This window comes from Bemisia tabaci, chromosome 10 (assembly GCF_918797505.1).
Source record: "Bemisia tabaci chromosome 10, PGI_BMITA_v3".
In the NCBI taxonomy this organism is placed as follows: Eukaryota; Metazoa; Arthropoda; class Insecta; order Hemiptera; family Aleyrodidae; genus Bemisia; species Bemisia tabaci.
The window spans coordinates 17,987,186-18,008,923 of record NC_092802.1 but is presented as its reverse complement, the minus strand read 5'-3'; the positions used below and the strand labels follow the sequence as shown (position 1 = coordinate 18,008,923).

General features: G+C 40.1%; 1 protein-coding gene across 1 annotated transcript in view; it reads right to left on the bottom strand.

Moving 5' to 3' along the window:
• Positions 1 to 21,738, bottom strand: part of BNIP3 (BCL2 interacting protein 3) — an 87,176-nt gene that overhangs the window by 24,807 nt on the left and 40,631 nt on the right. The window contains exons 2-3 of the mRNA XM_019045956.2: positions 7,048 to 7,222; positions 2,928 to 3,012 (exon numbers count right to left, since the gene is read on the bottom strand). Coding sequence (XP_018901501.2) covers positions 2,928 to 3,012; positions 7,048 to 7,222 — 260 coding nt within the window. The remainder of the gene's footprint in view (positions 1 to 2,927; positions 3,013 to 7,047; positions 7,223 to 21,738) is intronic.

Sequence of the window (21,738 nt, the reverse complement as noted above, 5' to 3'; positions counted from 1 at the left end):
TTTAGAGACCACCTCTTGCTATCTTTTCTAAACTATTAAGGTTACTTTCGGAAGTCACCGCTTGGATTCGCCCAATGGAGACTGATAACCAAAAAGTTGAGTTGGTAAGTCTAACCTAATTTGCAAAAACTCGCCTAATAAAATGGTACCCTCATTAGTCAATTTCCAACCTTAAAACGTGTTTGTGTGTCCTTATAAACACGCAAACATGCGGAACATGACACGCACTGCCGTCTATCGTAGCATGAAACTAAAAAGACTCTTACTATGGTTGAAGATGAAATCCATCGATTTATAATCATTCATACAATTTCTAAGAGTCTTGTGGATGATTTTTGACGATTTGAACGACAATGAACCGAGGTTTAATGTCATAAAATTTTCCTTTTTGACACTAAGAGGTCCATTTTCTCAGGACTTTATTCTTGCACCTGTCGATAAAACGGTGGAAATGCGATTTTACGAACGGCACTAACAAGCAACTATTCGTGTTCTTCAGATACGCGTGTTGCATACGCAAAAATTGAAGGCGCGTCGGGTCTCTGAATTCTGACTGTCAACACCTAGGGTTTAGATACAACTATTCGTACACTTTGGATGTCCGTGTTGCATATGCATAAATTGAAGGCGCCTCGGCCTCGACGCTTGAACGATGTGTACCACGCTAAGTGACACCGATACCGTGGCCCCGAAGGTGCTTACCTCGACTTTTCATCAAAAATCATTGCGCGAATTACCTTTGACACTGTTGCTCACCGAGTTACTCATCAACCATCATTCCGCGAAAAATAGCGTTGAGCTGCGAACTTGATTCTTACCTCAGCAATTACATAGCTTAAGATTTGTTAACACGGAGGTAGCGGGGTCTCTAAAATTTGTTGAGTCTGATTAAACCCATGTAAAATTAAGCGAGAAACGGGGTGGGGTGACGCCATTGATTTTGTTTGAGAGCAACTTCGAGCTATAATAAGAAGCTCTTATGGTTGAAGCCCGTACGATACTTAATTAGAGGAGTCCACCTCTGTAATCAGCCAAATGTTCTATGCAACGATAAAGCTATACTTGATCATAGTTATTTATGCTTATACAAGGACTTCAAAAGCCAAGGCAGTAACTCTGGCGAGGGACGAATCGATTGGCTATCGATATTTTCCCCCAATGGCGTGGCGTGAATGATCGATTATCGATACTTCCCCAATTAAAGTTGTGGTGAAGAATCAAGATATCAAGGTGTTCGTTGCGAACACCTTGTTTATCTATCCTTTTCCATAGGTTTAAAGGGCAGATCAATCGATATATCGCAAAACACGCCACGCCACGGGTTTTCCCACGCGAGGCCACGATAAAGAATTGATTATTTAGGAGTTCGCGTTCGTCGGATACATCGATCCTTTTCCATAGGTTCCAATGGCAGATCAATCGACCCATCGCAATACACACGACACAACTCGGCGGTAACTATTTTAAGCCCATCCTAAAGGCAATTTTGGCCATGAATTTAGCGGTATTCCTGAAAAGCGTTTAACTCACTAAGCAGACACCCGTACTCGCGAATTGCGTTGCTTCTGAAAAAGCAAGAAAATGCGATAGAGTCTGGCAACTCTGGCGAACTAAGACAGAAAGAAAGAGGGGCATGAAAAAAAAAACTATTATACGGGTGAAAAGAAGACACCGACTTGGTGCTGGTATAGAACATGACTCACTAACCCCCCCCCCCCCCCCCCTCCCCCCGCGAGGAAGTGGGGAAAAAAGCGGGTGCTGACACACCAGGAAAAACAGCAGTGGTGTGGCGTGCTTTGCGATGTATCGATTGTTATGTCATTTAAACCTGTTGTAAAGAATCGATTATTAAGGTGTTCGCTGCGAACACCCTGTCTATCGATCCTTTTCCATACGCTTAAATGGCATAACAATCGATATATCGCAATTCACGCCACATCAGGAAAAACAGTGGGAGTCGTTGCGAAAAATCAATGAAAGCAACTGGTGAATCTGCACGCTCAGCTTGCAAAAAAAAACTTCAGAAAACGCAATAGTGTAATACACTAAAAGAGGAGAAAAAATTAGGTGGTGAGATTTCGAGTGTAGTTTTGCCATGGTGCCCTGTAATTTTGTTGGTTAAAATTGATTTGAAAGCTAAAAGCTGCTGACTTTGGCAACGATTCTACGAGACATTCCTTCATTCTGCCCCTCGAGTTTTACATGCCCTGTAAATTCTTCGATAATTGATTGGATTCGCAGTCACTGGTCAGCGATTTTAATAACCAGAGGCAAATTTTTCATAACAGGTAAGATAAAATTATGGTTTCAAACAATTTTGTGGTTAAAATTGTATTTATAAATTTACTGTATTTTCTCCACATCATACTGATCTTAATTTGTTGGTCTAAATTCGGAGTCCTCGCGGAGAGGGGGGGGGGGGTGTTAGTGAGTCATGTTCTATACCAGCTCCAAGTCGGTGTCTTCTTTTCACCCGTATAATAGTTTTTTTTTCGAACGAGTGCCTTCTGTTGACTTAAAACGGGTTAAGAGGATTTTTTTTAGTAAATTATTAATTTCACATTAATTTCCCGCAAATTCAAGATAAAGTGTCACGTTTCTATTCACTTTTATTCCGTCATTTTCTTATCATCTTTCAAAAATTGTTTCCATTAAAGAATTGTATTGTAAATCTGCTTACACGGGTTCAAAGAAAATGAAACGTTGCAAAATCGAGTTGCTGGACTGCCGGACAAAGAACAGCGATAATCGCTACGTTACACTTTTCCTAGGTTGGATTAGCATAAAATATTCAATTGGCCCGACCACGAGTCGCGATTTTAACACCGAATCACGCAGGAGAAAACAATCGCAGCGATCCAATTTTCCTTGTCATTCACCCGGTAAACTATCGGCGAGAATCAATTTGCGAGAGCTTATCGGCTTACCTTGTAGCTATAGTTGATGAAGACACCTTTCAGATCCTCGTCTGTTGACAGTTCTGTGTTTGGACTGTTGGGTGGAGATTTGGGACTGCAACAAAAAAAGAAGAGAAAATCGACTTGAAAATATTTATTTGCTATTTGAGCGCGGACTAACAATCAGTCAAATTTGCGATCAATTCATTAGTCATAAATGAAAAATTTATATTCGCTGAGAATTTAGGGGAAAAAACTAAATTGCATCATGGAGCACTGCGTCTCTAATGTTCAAAGTTCTTTGTCATTTTCGTGATTTTTCTGATATTGCTAGAGAAATCCCCAATAAAAATACGGGATTTTCTTCCATTCTCTCACACATCCACTGAAGAAAAACAAGATTTTCTCGAAAGTTCCGAGTAAATTTAAGACGTTTTCACATCTTCTGGAGATAATTTTATAACGTCAAATGACTTGAATAAAGTATGGTCCAAAAAGTTAAAAGAATGCTTTAGGCGAGGGATAAGTTTTCTTTAAATAATTAGAAAATCAAATTCTTTACGTAAAGACCGATTGGTTTAAATAATAAATAAAAACTTTTTTACTAATTTTTTGAGAGTTTTTGCTGGAGAGAATATCTTTTTAATCTATGCGTTTTCGTTTGAGATAAAAAGGGAATCGTGTTCAGGGTTTCCAAAATTTCTTCATTTTCCGATTCCCTGACTTTAATGATTTTGCCGGACTGCATAATCTTCGAATCCCCTGACTTCCTCGGACCGTCGAACAAAATCGTTAATTTAGCTTTATCTTCCTTTTAAGTAATCTCAAGGTTGCAACAGAATTTAGAAAATGGAATTCCTTGACATTTCCTTGATTTCCCTGACACATTTTGGTGAAATTCCCTGATAATTGGAGATGTGACGGATGGTTAAGAAGGCATAATGAAGATGTTGCATGTGTGAGGACTTTGCGATTTGACTGTTGATTCTTATGCTCTCAAGTTGAGGCTAAAATGGAAGGGGTATCCCATGATTGCGAATAAAATCTTCTGAAAAATTGGAGGAAAACTATTCACAGATTTCCCCTTAAATTCGAATTTTATCAAGAGCAATTCGGCAACGTCTGAAGGCTCATCGGCGTTCTTCTCTAGCACGGCAGCCTAGTGCGGCGCGGAACGCATACCAGCGCCTTACAAGACCGGAGGATACTCCATGCACTGCGCGTACAGCACGGTATGCACGCAGCGCGTATCAGCGCCTTACAAGACCGCAGGATACTTCATGCATTGCGCGTAAACCACGGTGCGCGTTCAAGTCGTTGAAAACGGCGAGTCCTATTTTCCTGGTGTCGAACCTACCCCGGTGTCCTCCATTTTGGCCTCAACTTGAGAGCTTTTTATGAGCTTGGGTGTTGATTTCAGAGAAAACCAGTTGCACCATCGTGTTTGTCGCGAACTTTTACAAAAGAATCAACAGTCAAATCGCAAATTCCTCACACATGCAACATCTCCATTGAAAATAGTTTTAAGGCAAAATTTGTTGTTCGAAATCTTCGAAACCCATTCTAGAAAGCAAATGAGGGTGATTCAACAAATTTTCTCTGACATTTTCGTCATTTTCCCTGACATTTCGCGGTTTTCCCTGACTATTTAAAATTTCCTAACATTTCCCGGTTTTCCCTGACTGTGGCAACCCTGTAATTTGCGGCTCGATTGTTGAATTGCTATTGGATGACCTTGATCGATAAATGGTATGGTCAAGATAGGGACTCAAGTTCATTTGATAACGATTCAACAGTCCACTCACTGGCACTGGTTGCTGCTAAACGCTCCCGCTAAAATGCTTTGAATTTTCCTATATATTCCTGACTTTTCCTGACTCTCCCTGACTTTCTTAGGTCGCCGTAAATTCCCTGTCTTTCCGGGTTTCCAAGCGATGATAACACAAGTTACGTCTCACACCCGAACTGATCTCACGCCGAACGATCAACGAAAACGGGAAATTAACGGACGACGATAATGCAAATAGCGGGCTCGCCGTATGCAACAAAGTACATACGTTAAGTGAGTCAATCGTATGCTCATTGCCCGCTGGTTTGCTGCCGTGCTAAGGGAAAACGCCGTATGAACAATCGAGAGTTGCCAAATTTCCGTCGATAAAATGTTTATTTTAGAGGAGATTTATGAATATTTTTCCTTGAAATTTTCAAGAACGTTCGGTGAAATTGCGAGCAATATTATCTAAAAAAATGGAAGAAAATATTCATAAGATTACCAGGAAACACTGGAAAAAAAATCACATTGGATCTAGCGTCCAGACTCTTAAAAACATCCACAAGAAAAAATACTCTTGATTCAATCGGATTTTTGCTTAAATCAGGGACCAAGCCTCTTAATTTGAGCGGATTTCCTTATGATTTAAGCAAAAATCTGATTGAATCAAGAGTTTTTTTTCTTGTCAATGTTTTCAAGAGTCTGGACTCCAGATCCAATGTGTTTTTTTTCCAGTGAATCTGTGATTCATCAAAGGAAGTCTCGCAACTCCTGAAGGTTCAAACGGCGTTTTTCCATGGCACGGTGCTCTTTGAAATTATAAATGAATTTTCTCGGGGAAAATGGCGAAAATTCGACAACAGTCAGCGCAAGCAGCCATAGCGCTGAGAAGCGGAGTCACGCGCTTGACTTTTCCTTGACCGCGCTCGGGAAAAAACAGCGTAACTGCATTGAATTTCTACCAGAGTTGAGCTGTTATTGTTAAATAGAGTACGGTTCAAATTTTCCTCTCGTTCTTGTAGTATTTGCTTGGTTGGGAAAAGTCGATTGAAAACACTTCGGAGCAATTGCTGCTTACAGCTGGGTATTTGCAGCGCTGCTTCGTTTTCATCTCCAAGGGAGTCCAGTGGCGTGGCGTGCTTTGCGATATATCGATTGTTAAGCCATTTAAACCTATGGAAAAGGATCGATAAACAGGGTATTCGCAGTGAACACCTTAATAATCGATTCTTTACTATAGGTTTGTATGGCGTAACAATCGATATATCGCAAAGCACGCCACGCCACTGATGGAGTCAGCCTCTCGATAAGAAAGTTCTCTACCATAGAAGCTTCCTGAGAGTGCTCTTCAAGAACCTCCAGCATTGCTGTCGGATAGTGCTCAAATTTCCCTACCTAAACCCATGTAAAAATAATCCACATTTTGTAGCACAATCTCGCAACATTAACCCCAAGTGTTTTTTTGAACTGAGTACTTCCGATCGTTAGCACTTCCTTTACTTCTAAAGACATCTATTCATGATACCAAGTTGGAATTATTACTATTTATTATTAGGTTACTCGCAAAAAGAAAGCAAAAAACCGATTTACTTCCGTTATTTCATTTTTTACTTTTTTAGGGATGGAATTATTGAGAACTTCAAACTTATTAGGTGCGTTTCCAGTCATAGATAAACAAGAAAGTTTCCTTCAAGTTCGTATGATACTGTGCAATACTTCTGGTGTGAAATAGTTGCTTCAAGCGCCGTGGCACGCTGCGGCGCGGCAGGCGGGCAGCCAGCGCCAAACGCGCATTGGCGCCTACAAACCTAACAGGGATACTTCACGCGTTGCGCAATGCGTGAAGTATCCCTGTTAGGTTTGTAGGCGCCAGTGCGTCGCCGCTCCGCTTTGTGTTAGGCTTAAGGTGGTTCCGTATCAAAATTAATGATTTCCAAAGCACACGAATTTCTACACAATTTCTTATAGCCTTTTATAATCGATGGCGAAAAAGCAACAGCCAGGCGATAAAGTGTAAAGCCCGGCTATAGGAACTATAACCCGGCTGCATAATTTTTCATCGCTTCGTAAAGCCCGGCCGTATGATTTCCTCCGCATTCTACAGCCAGCTATATGATTTTCTGTAGCCTTCTTTAGCCGGCTATAAGAATTCCTATGGTATTTTGAAACGCAGCTCTTATCGCCAATTTTTACCAGGGTCTTCTCCTCTCTTACTATAATGATTATTGAATATTTTATTTACATTAATCAATTTAATATCTTTAAGGGCGGTTTCAATGCTTGTTTTCGTCTGGCAGACGGTTGACATCAATCGCAGCTGATTTGCTGTTATTTTACCGGAGAGCCGATATCAATAAGATGAAATTTTGAGCGACTGACCTGCCTCTGGGCGTGGTTTTCCGCGATGAGGCGAGAGAGACACGTGCTGAGGATTGATTGCTTTCCTTCTGTGCTTCCCGAAGGAGCCTAATGTACTCATCTCCCGAAGCAAACGGCAGGGGGGTCACTCTGTCTGGCAGAGTAGTAATGGGGTTGCTCAGCTCCACCCAGGACTCTGGAACAAAAAACAGGCATTTTTTAGGAATAAAGCAATGAGAAAAACTCAATTACCACTATGAACAGAAAATAAATATACGTCGCAGGCAAATAATCTTATTAATATAATGCCTAGACAGATGGAAAAAAAACAAAAAACAAAATATAAAATTTAAAAAAAATAAAAAAATTTCAAATTAAGTGGGATTATTTTACTAATAATCCCATTTGAATTGAAATTTTGGTTCTTATGCTTGTTTTAGAATGAATAATTCTTTACTTGTGTTGGAAAATATTCACTTTAAAAAAGTGCATCATACAATGGTATATCTGTAAAGATCTCTCGCTCTTGGACCAAGATTCATCTCAAAATGTACAAAATCTCATCAAATACAGAATTTCTTAAATTTTTACAATTAAAACGCATGAGGAGCATTTAATACTAAATATGTTGAGAATTTGATAGTTTTACTCTAAAAACGCTGAAAACTTGACCGCCCTTTGTCAAAAACATAAGAACTTCGGAAATTCTCAAAATTTGACTATCTGCCTAGGCTCTTGATAAAATGCCCGATTTGACTAACTGCCTTCGACATATGCACAGCCATGAGCAAGAGTTGAAAATTGAAACATCCTGAGACACTGACATTTTATTCTGGGGAGGGGTGAAAGATGCTGGGTATAGACATCAGCGGAGTGGTAAGAAATTTTTCATGAAGCTGAGTGACAAGTTTTCTTGTATTTTACGATTTACCAACTGTCCCTGACTTTCTAAAGTTGCTGGGCTGATGAAATATGAGGGAAAAAATGATGGAAAAGCTCCTCTAATGAGAGAAGCCACGGTTCTACCACCGTTTAAGCACACGATTTAAAATCGGAACGTTGCATAGTTAGGTATTTTGTTTACAAAATGGGAGGAAATTGGACAACGTTGAACTGATTCTGGTTCAATGGAGATGTTGCATGTGTGGTGTGACGGATTTGCGATTTGACTGTTGTTTCTTATGTAAAAGTTCGCGAGAAACACGATGGTGCCACTGGTTTTCTCTGAAATCATCTCCCAAGCTCAAAAAAAGCTCTCAAAGTGGGGCCAAAATGGAGGGGATATCCCGCCCTACACTGAGAGTCCACCTCTACATCAAAACAAACTCTCCATGCAAAGATAGGGAGCAAATACATTGACAGGGCTGCCACTTCATTAGGGGACTCCAAAACTGATAACACGGCAACCCTGCTAATGTATTTGCTCCCCATCTTTGCATGGAGAGATTGTTTTGATGTAGAGATGGACTCTCAGGATAGCGTGGGATATCCCCTCCATTTTGGCCCCACTTTGAGAGCTTTTTTTTGAGCTTGGGAGTTGATTTCAGAGAAAACCAGTGGCACAATCGTGTTTCTCGCAAACTTTTACGTGAGAATCAACAGTCAAATAGCAAAGCCTTCACACATGGAACATCTCAATTATTTATCCAATTTTACCAGAGACGAAACATCGGCAACGCTGGACATAAATAAACCGGCACAGCAACAGATAAGCACACGCGCTGAATCCGAATGGAAAGAAGCGAGCTTGAGAGCTTCACGCGCGTGGGGAGGGGGGGATGAGGGTGAGCTTTCCTCTGCATCTTTCAGCACGGGGGCAGGGGGTGGTAGGGAAATAAGACGGGGGCCAGAGGAGGTCACTTTTCGGCGGTGCGGGCAAGGTCGGGACTTCCGAACCCGGGCGGGGTCGATAATCTTAGACAACGCTTTCGATACGCTGTTGCTAAGTCCGCCATTCCACACTTTTCTTTCGACGATATTTATAATACCTCACTGCCAAGCCATGAGAGGATGACAAGTTTTCTTAGATTACTGAACTCCCTAACTTTTCAATTTTTTCCCCCCTTTTGGTAACACTTTATTACATTTTTTCTCACCTCGCTATGCTTTTTTTTAATATTCTATGAATTTTTTTGTTTTTTTTTAAAATTAAGTTCAGTCTTTTTTATATTACAAGTTTCTTAGATTACTGAATTACCTGAATTTTCAAATTTTTCTTTCTTTCTTCCTTTTTTTACATTTCAATATATTTTTTCACTTTTTTTAACTTTTTCAATTTCTACTACTTTAATACAATTTTAATTTTTTTAAAATTATTTCTTAATTTCTTTTATTTTTTTAATTCCTTTTTATGGGGAAAGGGGGGCTGGGGATTCCTCATGAAAATTTTTCCATGAGAAATTTCGGCACAAAGTCTCTTTAAATAAAAGCAATCGAGAGGCCGTTGCCAAATTTAATCGGCTGATTTATTTTTTCAATAGAAGAGCGGTAGTGTGGATTTTTGAGAGGGTTATCCTCTGTCACGTGAAGCAAATTCCCTGAAATTTTCAAAAGAATCCTCACAACTGCTTTCCTAAAAAAAAGAAAAAGAAAAAGTAATAAATTGTTCGACGAAATTTGACAACAAGGTTTGAAAGCGCGCCAGACAGGCGGAGCTTAATTAGTGGAGATTCGACCGCGAAGCAGCAACCATTCAACTTGACCGGGCTCCCAACACAGAGCGCCCACTATGCATGACACCATTTGAACTTTTTCACGCTTTTCAGGGACGTGACCGTGGCCTTGCTCAAATGAAAACTTCACAAAGCTTAAACACATTCTGAAAGAGCCGCGAAACGTGTTTAACTTTGCTAAAAGTGTGCAGATTTTGCTGTAACTCTCTGTTCATTGAAAGATTTTATCTTCAAAAAACTCTCAGAACTCGTTGTTTCCTTTAAATGAAAGGACGTAACTCCATTTCTAAATTTTTCATCCATTTCTAAAGCTCTAGCTTCAAAAATGCGTTTTTCAACAGGGGCGGGTTAACTTACGACTCGTTTCTGGGGAAGGGGGGAGGGGGGAAGCTACAACAAAAAGAGGGTGAGACGTAACCTATTGAAAAATTCGGAAAAACTTGCACACGTAAATTCTTGTAAAAAATTGAATTTTGGGTCGATATTGCAACCTTGGAATATAGTTACGTTCCTTCGTCCAAGAGACGACGACTTAAGTTAAAAATCATGGTAGATTTTGTCTATTTATCAAAAAAATGGACGATAACTCCTGCTGGCTGATTATTGGAATCAATAGACGCAGCTATAGACAAAGAGGACAAAAGAGGTATGGAGAGATCCTATTGATGGAAGCGGGTGGTTGCAATGGACAAAGGGGGTAGGTAATAGACTAACTAATGGCAACTCACGAGAAACCCGATAGTTAGTCTATCATTTTCTCGCTTGGGCGGGAACCACCCATTTCAACCAATAGGATCGCTCCATACTCCCTATGTCTTTTTGGTCTATAGCTTTGTCAATCAATTTCATTGCAATGTCATCAGTTATTGCAAGAGCAAATGACATGATTTTATTGAAACCAACAAACTTTAAAAAATTAAATACATAAGTATAAAAAAAAAAAAAAAACCACCTGAATGCAATTTTGCAACGGAGAATTTCTCACCCCGCGGTTGAAAGAGAAATGGCGCAGGGAGCCCCTCCGAGGCTGGGATTCAAATTCGCCTTGACATTGAAAAATTCGCGCCGCAGCGGGGGGCGAGGGGGGGGGGGGGGGTTCAAGGCCGTCCGGCGATCGCCAAACCCCGCGCAACTTGCGGCATCCGTCCCGTCGCGTGCACGCGCATAACTTCGTGGCTACGCCATTCGAAGTGATGCAAATACAATGTATGGCGGTGGCGTGGCGTGCTTTGAGATATATCGATTGTTATGGCATTTAAACCTATAGAAAAGGATCGATAAACAGGGTGTTCGCAGCGACACCTTAATAATCGATTCTTTACCGTAGGTTTAAATGGCATAACAATCGATGTATCGCAAATCACGCCACGGCACTGATGTATGCGGTGAATCCGCGGGAGGATAGACGTCTTTAATGTCTGGCATTAAAGACTGTGCGCACGAGGGAAAAGCGTGGCGTTTTTCGTTGGAGACTGATGTGAAACTTAGGATGAGGATTTAAGGAATCGATTATTTGGGTTGGATTGAGACATTCTGTAATATTTATGACTAAAAAGTTTTTTACTTTTTTTTACCCAGAGACAAAAGACCTTCCACTGGTCTCTTGGCGACAGGTGGAAGCTTTTACTTTCGAGCATTCAACAATTCCTAAAGAACAATTATAAGGGAGCAACAGTCATCACTCTTTTATCGGCTGTTTACCTACCTACATGGTGGATGATGAGCTTCGAGTGACGTCATGAGCCTAGTAAGTTTCCTAAACTTCGGCTTGTTTGCAAAACGAAACTGCCAACACGTTGTTGAACATCAACCATGTCGGTAAGTCAACAGTTTCATGTTGAAGTCCCGAAAGTAAAAGCTTCCACCATAGCCCAGCTACGAGTCTCTTGTCTCTGCTTGTATCTCATTTTTACTGTGAATTTTTAAAGTCTTCTGATTTTATACCTTTTTTAAAAAAGGATTAAAACGTATTATTCCAAACTTTTCTTTTTATCAACTAATCTTAGGAACAAACTTACAAATTATTCTTATGAATTACTAGCTATTAACCCGTGCTCCGTAAGACACGCAATCGGGCGTGCTATTATTAGCGCGCTTAATCAATCTAATAGCGCTACAAATAGAGCCACGCAGAGGTTGATGAAATTGCATCATGCATTTGAGTCGATCACTTTCACGAATAGATCCTAGATAATTTGTAAATGTACAAACATTCTTTTCCATTTTGATCTGATATTGGAGTTTAAAGATTGGCAGTGACATTTTTCGTTTTCAAAGGTTACCTACACTTTTGGGCCCTGAGAGCTACATATTTCGACATGTCCATACTCTTCCTATATAGGTGCTCTACCTCACGTGCAATCTACACTCAAGTGCGTCTTAGGTGCGCGGAGCTTTAAAAGATAGGTTTAAACTTAGGTGTTGCAGTGTTTTAAAAGATGGTTTAGGTCGAGAGGGTTTCAGGAAATTTCTTGAAATTCCTGGAACAGGAGAGGGGTTTGTTGACAAAGGAGGCAAAAATACGTGCTGAGGAGGCAATCGCCTAAGTTTGACCGGTTAGGCAGTTTCAGCCACACCGCCCTGGTAAAAATTGGCGATAGGAGCTGCGTTTCAAAATACCATAGGAGTTCTTATAGCCGATTAAAGAAGGCTGTTGAAAATCATATAGCTGGCTGTAGAAAGCGGAGCAAATTATATAGCCGGGCAATACGAAGCTATAAAAAAGTATACAGTCGGGCTATGGTTTCTATCGCCGGGCTTTACACTTTATCGCCATTGGCTATAAGAAATTGTGTAGAAATTCGTGTGCATTGAAAATCATTAAGTTTGATACGGAACTACCTTAATTTTTACAAAACACACATATTTTCCTTTAAAACATTTTTTTTTTCATCAATTAAAATGAGAATAATCCATACAGAGTGAGCAAACATTTAAAAATCATGAGTTGAAAAACGCTGACTCCGCGAGATTAAATATTGGAGCACAAAGCGGAGCGGCGACGCACTGGCGCCTACAAACCTAACAGGGATACTTCACGCATTGCGTAATGCGTGAAGTATCCATGTTAGGTTTGTAGGCGCCAATGCGCGTTTTGCACTCTCTGCCCGCCCGCCGCGCCGCAGCGTGCCACGGCGTCTGAAGCAACTATTTCACACCAGAGGTATTGCACAGTATCATGAGAAATTGAAGACGCTCCAACTTATTAAGAATGACAGGCATCCTTCAAAGGTACGGAGCTTTCCTCGCAAAATAAATCAAGATACTACGGCACAAAAAGAGAGCGGTAGTCCAAAAACTAACTAACAAGTCCTAGTATCCGTATTTTGTACCCTTCAGCATAAACTTTATCGTCTGGCTGTTGCTTAATCGCCATCGGCTATAAAAGGCTTTAAGAAATTGTAAAGCCGGGTATACAGAGGCTATTGAAAATCTTACAGCCGGCTTTAGGTCTATGGTATTTTGGAACACAGATTCTACTGCCAATGTTTACCAGGGAGGAGTAGATATAGTTGTATTACTCATTTTCACTTGGTGAGCGAGATTCATGCAGCTTCTAGACTATTTTTCGCATTAATTGAGTTATTGGACCATTTGAGCACTTAAAATTTACAAGGCTTAATGAATTTTCGGAAACTGCGTTTTTTAAATGAGATTCATAAACTTTTATTGAAACCTCCAATGCCACACTGCTTCAATGATCCCTGCACCTTTTTTAAAGCAGTTACGCTTTCAAGGTTCAAAATGAGTAGATGCGGCTTGACACTAAAATTGAATACAATATTCACCCATTTTGACTCGTCACTTTTTTTTGAGGGGAAAAAAAGTCAACACAAAGAATTGTCATGAGGTACCATTCTCTCATTTCTGCTTCTAACTTACTAAGTATGCAAGGCGAAAATCAGGTACAAGGTCCAATATTCAAAAAACCTAATTTTTTACAACATGCAAGTCTTTGATTTGAACTTCACCACCCAAAATCTATTCGTCCAGGGCAGATTCAGAGCTTTCTTACTGCGAACCGATTTTCCACCACGGATGTGACTCCAATGTAAAGGCATTAATTGCACTTCGATTAGTGGTTAGTCCATTCGCGACTAGTACAGTCACACCAATTAAACTTACATAACGGCTCGAAAAACTGATAACCTCAATTCACCCAGACTTCCACTTTTCCCTTTGTTCGATCCCTTTTGCTTCGAAGAAAAACGCACAAATTATCACGTAGAGTTGATAAATTTCCACCGTGGTAAGCACTTCGCCGGCCTTCAACTTGGCCACTGGCGAAGCGTGTATCCTCCTAGGCTATCGATATTTTCTCATTTGAAGGTATAGTAAAGAATCGATTGTAGCGAACACCCGAACTATCGATCTTTTCCCATAGGTTCAAAAGACTGATCAATCGATTTATCGCAGCGCACGACACGCCACTGAACGTGCCAATTTTTTTCCTTCATTTTTTTCATAACTTTATGCTCTGCTTTGTGCGAACATCCACGTACTATTGACGCTCACTTATCGAACAAGCCAGGTTCGTCTGTCTGGAACAGGGCTAAAAATAAACTTCGAACAGTGTATGTGTGTAAAAAAATATAATGTTTGATGCGATAGGTATTCGTACTGATTACGACGAATGACTAGATGCACACGATTTCTGACGAGTTTTTGGAACTTTGCGCGGGTGAGGTCGCCTTCTGACGAAAGCGTATCCATTTGTGACGTGGATAAGGTTCAAACGGAAAAGCACTGGATTTTGTTCTAGTAATGTCGCAAACTGCATACGTGAAGTTTGCCATGTGCGTGGCCGAAGGTTAACTTAGGCACTTGCGTCAATATACCTATTGTCTTCCAAAACTGCATGAATGCACCTTGTCGAATATGAGGTTTGAGGTGAGTACGTGGGTTTCAAGATCAAACGGAAGCACGCGTCAAAGGAAGACGATATTTGCGTGCAGCGTGCAGAAAACTGTCCATTCAGCGAAACAGAAATTACGTCAGTTCGATGACTGAACTCCTTAACCCCGTCTCCCAATATTAATTGTAACGTTTCAAAATGTCCGAGCATACTCTGACTAGGATTCGTACTTCATTTCAAATTCCGAATTCTCAGCGGTTTTCCTGTTTGTGTCAGAGCTTTCGATAGGCTGGAAACGACAAAATTCAGTATGAAGTTTCCCGTTTTCCCTGACTTTTTGCAATTCCCTGACTTTTCCCGGTATTCCCTGACCGTGGCAACCCTGCGACTAATATTTTCCTCCATTCCTTATTACAAAGGCAAAGTGCGACAAGAAAAAAAGCTTGCAGAAACTTAGGACGCAATGCTGGTTGAAGATTCTAGGAATGAGCCATTTCAGCACACGTGTGGAGAAAATGACTTATTATCCAATTAAAAGAGGACGACACGAATGCTTAATCTGCCGTGCTAAGGAAGAACGCCGTATGAGCCTTCAGGCATTGCCAAATTTCCTCTGATAAAACACGAATTTACTAGGAAAATTCTGAACAATTTTTATCCAATTTCTCAGATAATTCTGTTCACAATTTCATTAAAAACATCTGAAAATTTCAAGGTAAAATATGCATAACTTCCCTCAAAATTAAACATTTTATCGGAGGAGATTTGGCAACTCTTGAATGTTCAACCGGCGTTTTTCCTTAGCACGGCAGTAATCGTGTATCATCGTTCGATTTATCATCTCCGATCGCCTGACAATGTGCCCTATTTTCCTATTGGACGTATTTCTGCCAAACGGAACTATGTGCATTATGACGTGAGGCCTGTTATGCGTGTATTCTTATGGGTCTCAGAGCTCATGTCTTAATGCACATATTTCCATTTGGCAGAAATACGTCCTATTCATTGTGACAAATGAGGAATTAGCACGATGGGATGTTTCCATTTCAGTAATACGCGTCGAAAGAGGTCGTCGAACATGAAACTAAAAGTTCTGTAAATACATGAAACTGAAAGTTCTGTAAATACGCATGAAACTGAAAGTTCTGTAACTACACGAAACTGAAAGTTCTGTAACTACATGAAACTGAAAGTTCTGTAACTACATGAAACTGAAAGTTCTGTAACTACATGAAACTGAAAGTTCTGTAAATACGCATGAAACTGAAAGTTCTATAACTACATGAAACTGAAAGTTCTGTAACTACGCATGAAACTGAAAGTTCTGTAACTACATGAAACTGAAAGTTCTGTAACTACATGAAACTGAAAGTTCTGTAACTACATGAAACTGAAAGTTCTGTAACTACATGAAACTGAAAGTTCTGTAACTACATGAAACTGAAAGTTCTGTAACTACATGAAACTGAAAGTTCTGTAACTACATGAAACTGAAAGTTCTGTAACTACATGAAACTGAAAGTTCTGTAACTACATGAAACTGAAAGTTCTGTAACTACATGAAACTGAAAGTTCTGTAACTACATGAAACTGAAAGTTCTGTAAAAACGCATGAAACTGAAAGTTCTGTAACTACATGAAACTGAAAGTTCTTTAAGTACATGAGACTGTAAGTTCTGTAACTACATGAAACTGAAAGTTCTGGAACTTTACATGAAACTGAAAGTTCTGTAACTATGCATATGGCGGAAATATGCGATGATTGAAGAGAGATTTCTGATCGCTTTGGCAAGAAAAACAGGAGATATTATTGAATTTCACTTCTCAATTTCCAAAACCATATGGTACGCAGAGGGAATCTCGGTTCGCAGTTCTAAAAGAACCATTGCTCCTTTTATAGACATATCATGCAACGATAGTAGATTAAATTGCATGAAACTTGGTAACAAGGGGTACTATTTGAGGGACTTTGCCTACTCTTGTTTAAAAATAAAAAAAAAAATAAATTATAAATCGCCGCAAATTCCCTGACTTTCCTGGTTTTTCAGACCGTCGCGTCGGCAACCGCACTGCGTAGGCTATACACTGAAAAAAAAATCTCGGTGTATTTACTAAGAAAAGGGTAAAATTACCGAGAATTCAGGGTTCTATTTGATTCCAGTTTTTTCTTGGTAAAATTACCATTTATGGAATTGGTAATTTTACTGAGAAATCTCCGTAAAATTATTGAACTTTCTCGATAATTTTACTGGACCTTGGTTAAAACGCCAATATTTTTTATCGACTGTGGTAGAAGTACCGCGATAAAATGGCAAAGTTACCGGGAATTGATTATTACCAATAAAAGTGGTATTCTTACCCGGAAAAAACAGTAAAAATACCGGATTTAGGTAAGTTCACCAGTTTGTCCAAAATTACCAATAATTAATAAAAAAGTGAGATGGTAAAGGTACCAACGGACCTTCGTAAAAATGCCGAGAATTTTTTTTCAGTGTAGGCAAACTCCTAGAGACAGAGATATTGTATAATATGAAACCTACTTGATAAAATTGACCACCTTTAATTAATTGAACTAAATTACTGACGCTTTAATCACGATAAAAAACGAAACCACGCGTGGCGATCAACTCCGCGCCGAAAGGCCTTCGTGACGTCATTGTGGAACTGCACGCGTAATAATTCTCAAAGGAGAGCGGCCCGCAATGCTCTGATCAAAGCAAACGCATCGCGCTGGATTCCTGCCTTAATTCATTTCGACCCAGCTCCCGGCTTTCAGCTCAGTTTTGATCGTGATTTTTCAGAGTAACAAAGAGGGTGAATGAGAAATTTATTGCTCGAGTGGCCTTTTACCCTCCTAACGCAGCGTTGTGAGATCAATTAGTTTTCAACGTTCTCTGACTTCTCAAAAAAGAGAAAAAAAAAAGAAAGAAAAAATCCTCTCACGACGGGGCAAAAATTCTATAACTTTTAAAAGACAAAACAAAATATTAACAGCGCGCTCAGTCAAACTGCAATACCAAAAATAAATGACCGCGAATCGAGATGAAGTAGAAGACTTCAGACTCTTTCTTGCAGAAAAAAAACAAGAAACGAAAAACAAAAAACAAAAAGAAAAACCTGCAGTAACTTTTGAACAAATATGTATATGCACTCACTTTTCAAGCACATTCAGGACCGGTTTTGAGTGTAAACGTGACGTCACCAAAAATCAGGGTGAGAAATTATCTCAGGTATTCAAACTTTACTCGGTTATTAAGGCTTTTAACATTAAAGTCCCTACCTACATTTCAATTTTTTTTTTATTTATTTATTTATTTATTTTATTTTTTTTTTTGCGAATTTCCACGAAAATTCTTTTTACGAAAAGTTTTCAGCTTGTTCGAGGTAGCTTGACATGGAAAAATGAGACGTCTATGTTGGAAGAAATAGATTTACGAAACTAAAACGAAACTCCCTGCCTTACTTTTCTTGTCTCATAAGGATTGGACATAATTCTCTGCCTTCACTAAGTGTTTCTAGACTTTCTCAAGGTTTTTCCTGACTTTTTAAAAACTTGCCACCTTGGAAATAGATGCCACGCATCTTAACTTTTTCTGATAAGGATTTCATACTAGGAGAGACGCGAGGAAAGCGAGTCTCGAATCTTCAACGCCATCTACAATTTTTCCGGCACAACTTGACGGCTGCGGTTGAAAGCGCGGGTGAGCTGCGCGCAAAGCGCGCGTGCATGGTTTTTCGTATCGCATTATATCAGATGCGCGGCCTTGCACTCTCATTACTTATCCCGATGCGATGCCACTTGCAACTTGACCTCTCCACGAGACGACAGCCCGACGCAATCAGGATCCGAACATCGTCCATCACCTGACCGGTTCGGGCAACTAAAAGTAAACACGATTTGTTTGGACGCCGTCAAAAATTGAATAAGATTAGGAACTATGCGGAGGACACACGTGGCAACTTTTTCATTTATTACTTTTTTGCAGTGGCAAAAAATTAATAAAAAAATTAATTTTTTTTTTTTTTGCAGTTTATACGGCTTCTACCCATTCCGGTTTATTTGGTAACTTAGGAATCTACAGCCAACTAATACATTAATTTTAACAAAGAGATTATTTTAAGGACAGTAAAATATAGTTCAATTGAGGGGCTTGAAGAAAAAGGCGCGTAGACGCAGTTTTTGAGAAAAAAATTGAGATATTAACGATTTCAAGTAAAACTAGTCTCAATACAGATTCTAAGAAAAATTCGCTCCTAAATTCCAATTTTTAAGCATCAAAGTCAGTTTGAACTTTCTTTTTGCCATAAGGATCCACGTGATTTCGAAACTTCAAACAGGTATTTCTCGAAATAGCAAGAAGTGCACTTATGCGCCTTGAACTCCGAGCCCCCCATTTGACCCACCTCTCCAAAATGATCACTAGGCCGTTTCTTCCTTGCACTGAAAAAAATTTTCGGCGTTTTTACCAAGGTCCGTTGGTACCTTTACCATCTCACTTTTTTACCAATTATTGGTAATTTTACCAAGACAGACTGGTAAGCTTACCTAAAAACCGGTATTTTTGCTGTTTTTTTCAGGTAAGAATACCACTTTTATTGGTAATCAATTCCCGGTAACTTTGCCATTTTATCTCGGTATTTTTACTACAGTTGGTAAAAAATATTGGCGTTTTACCAACGTTCAGTAAAATTACCGAGAAGGTTCATTAATTTTACCGAGATTCTCGGTAAAATTACCAATTCCATAAACGGTAATTTTACCAAGAAAAAACTGGGATCAAATAGAACCCTGAATTCTTGGTAATTTTACCTTTTTCTTAGTAAATACACCGAGATTTTTTTTTCAGTGTAAAGCTATGTTTGACAGCTTGATTAGAGCAGTCAATGCTCGGGTTTAAACGGAGGACAAGGCAACACAGGTTGTTGACTACCTAGGTGCGCTTTTATTGGAGTGTTTGCCCAAGCAATCGTTGCCGTTATTGGACCAGGCAGCGCTCCTTGTATGAATCCGCGATTAGCCGCTGATTATGGGCCAGTGGTTTTTTATACGCCTCTCTACGCGCTCACGCGATTTATTGCGAGAGCGGTCACGTGAGGCTACTTTGCGCTCAGAGGTGAGGCGTGAATAATCGATCATCGACTTCCTCATCCGAAGCTGTGGTAAAGAATCGATTATTAAGACGTTTGTTGCGAACACCCTGTCTATCGATCCTTTGCCTTATGTTCAAATGGAAGATCAATCGATAATCGCACAGCACGCCCAGCCACTGTTCGTGCTTTGCGAATTATGAAGACATTGGTTAGATTTGCGGGCTTTCATCGAGAGGTGAAGTCAAGGATTATTTCAGAAACGACAGACATGTTGTTGAGTTCTCACATGGTATTTTTTAAAAAAAAATTGATAGGCTCGGCTCCTTAGTGGAAGAAACTCACACTTTCATGTCTTACGAATATTTCAATGATGACATCAAAATGTAATTAAGAAATTGGTTTATCTTAAATTTTGATAAATAAAGTGCTTGATGTAAGGTTTAAATTGTAAAGTCCCCTGTCCATCTCTGTGTCCATGGCGCCTTTCAACCAAAGAATTGTCCCGATATTTCTTGAATTTCCCACATACCAATGTTTTCCATGATTTCTCCGTCAAGATACACTCCCAGAATTTTTCGCGGTCAACAGGAACTTCACTCGAGCTCCACACTCACCCAGCAATAACGACTCAAGCGAGATGTTTGTTCTGCGGTCTCTTTACGACTCCACCGCCGCTGTCGGTTCCTCCGCAAAATCGCGGCCCTCGACGCGTAAATTACTCATTTTTTTTCAGCGAGTCGGCGACAACGGACATCAAATCGGCACTGGGACGTGGACATCGACATTCGAGACGCAGCGCGGCCTTGTTTTCCTCCGGGCGAGGGCACCGTCGCCCCCCCCCCCCCTCCCATGGGGGGCATCCCATGAAATGCGCATCACTGTTTTCGCAGAGATGCGGATGACCGCCATGCGGTGGATGACGCATCGATCCCTCGTTTCCGGTTCCGGGAAACGCGACAGGGAAGATGAAAATCGCTCGGAAAAGTTTCCACGCAAGTCTGAAAATGAGACCAAAAACAATGCTGCCGTGCTGAGGGAAAACGCCGTCACTTTCGCGAACTATTAAGGGTGTTTGGTTTTTTTTTTTTTTTTTTTTTTCCCCCAAGAAAATCGGGGAATGTGAATTTGGAGGGAAAATCTTTACAGATTTCCCGGAAAATTTGTATTTTATCGAAGGGAACTCGGCGACGCGACAGGTAGAATGGGCTTGATGCAAAGTTCAGCTAGAGCAAAAGGAGTTGTTTCGGATAGGCTAACAAATCACGACGAGCTCATCGGGAAAGTCTGAAAAACACTATCATGATCAGAGATTCTATAGTTAGCCCATAATTTCCCCCTACGTCTATAGCAACCACCGGTTTCAACCAATTGGATCGCTCCATATCCTCACTATGTTTCCTTTGTCCATCACTTAGTCTATCAATTACAACAATCGGCCCACTTAACCAGGATGTCTAGTTTTTTTCATTTTGGGAAATCCTGACGAAATCCTGGTTTTTCCTGATTTTTGACTGCTAAATCCTGATTTCATAATTTTTCCAAATCCTGGTCAAAGCCTGATTTTGAATGTAACTTCACAAAAATAGCTCAATAAAAAAATCCGATCGGAAGGCCTACTTTTCTCAAATCCTGATTTTACGGCCGATTTTTCCTCAACTCCTGATGAAATCGGAATTAAATCCTGATTGACTTTAAATCCTGATAGAATCGGGTAAATCAGGAAAATCCTGATGCTAGACACCCTGTTTACGTATATGGTCGCAAAGTTGATGTTCAATAAAGGAACCAATTACTGTAAAACCGGCATCGAAAAATGTGAAAATCGTCAACTTGTCTTACTGTCCAATTTCAGACGCAAAAAACACATCGCGAATGGTGCACACGTTTATCGAACGGGAACGTCTCACAAAACGCATTGTGCACTATGCATTAAGGAAATAGATCTCGTTCAGATGAAACGAACCAACCCTTCGTTTTGTTTCAGAAACAATGTGCCTGCAATTGATTTCCCTGGAAAGCTGGGCGCTTTTGTATACGTGTCAATGCACTGAATTCCTTTCTGCTGAACTCGGGCCAAATCATGATGCGGAATTG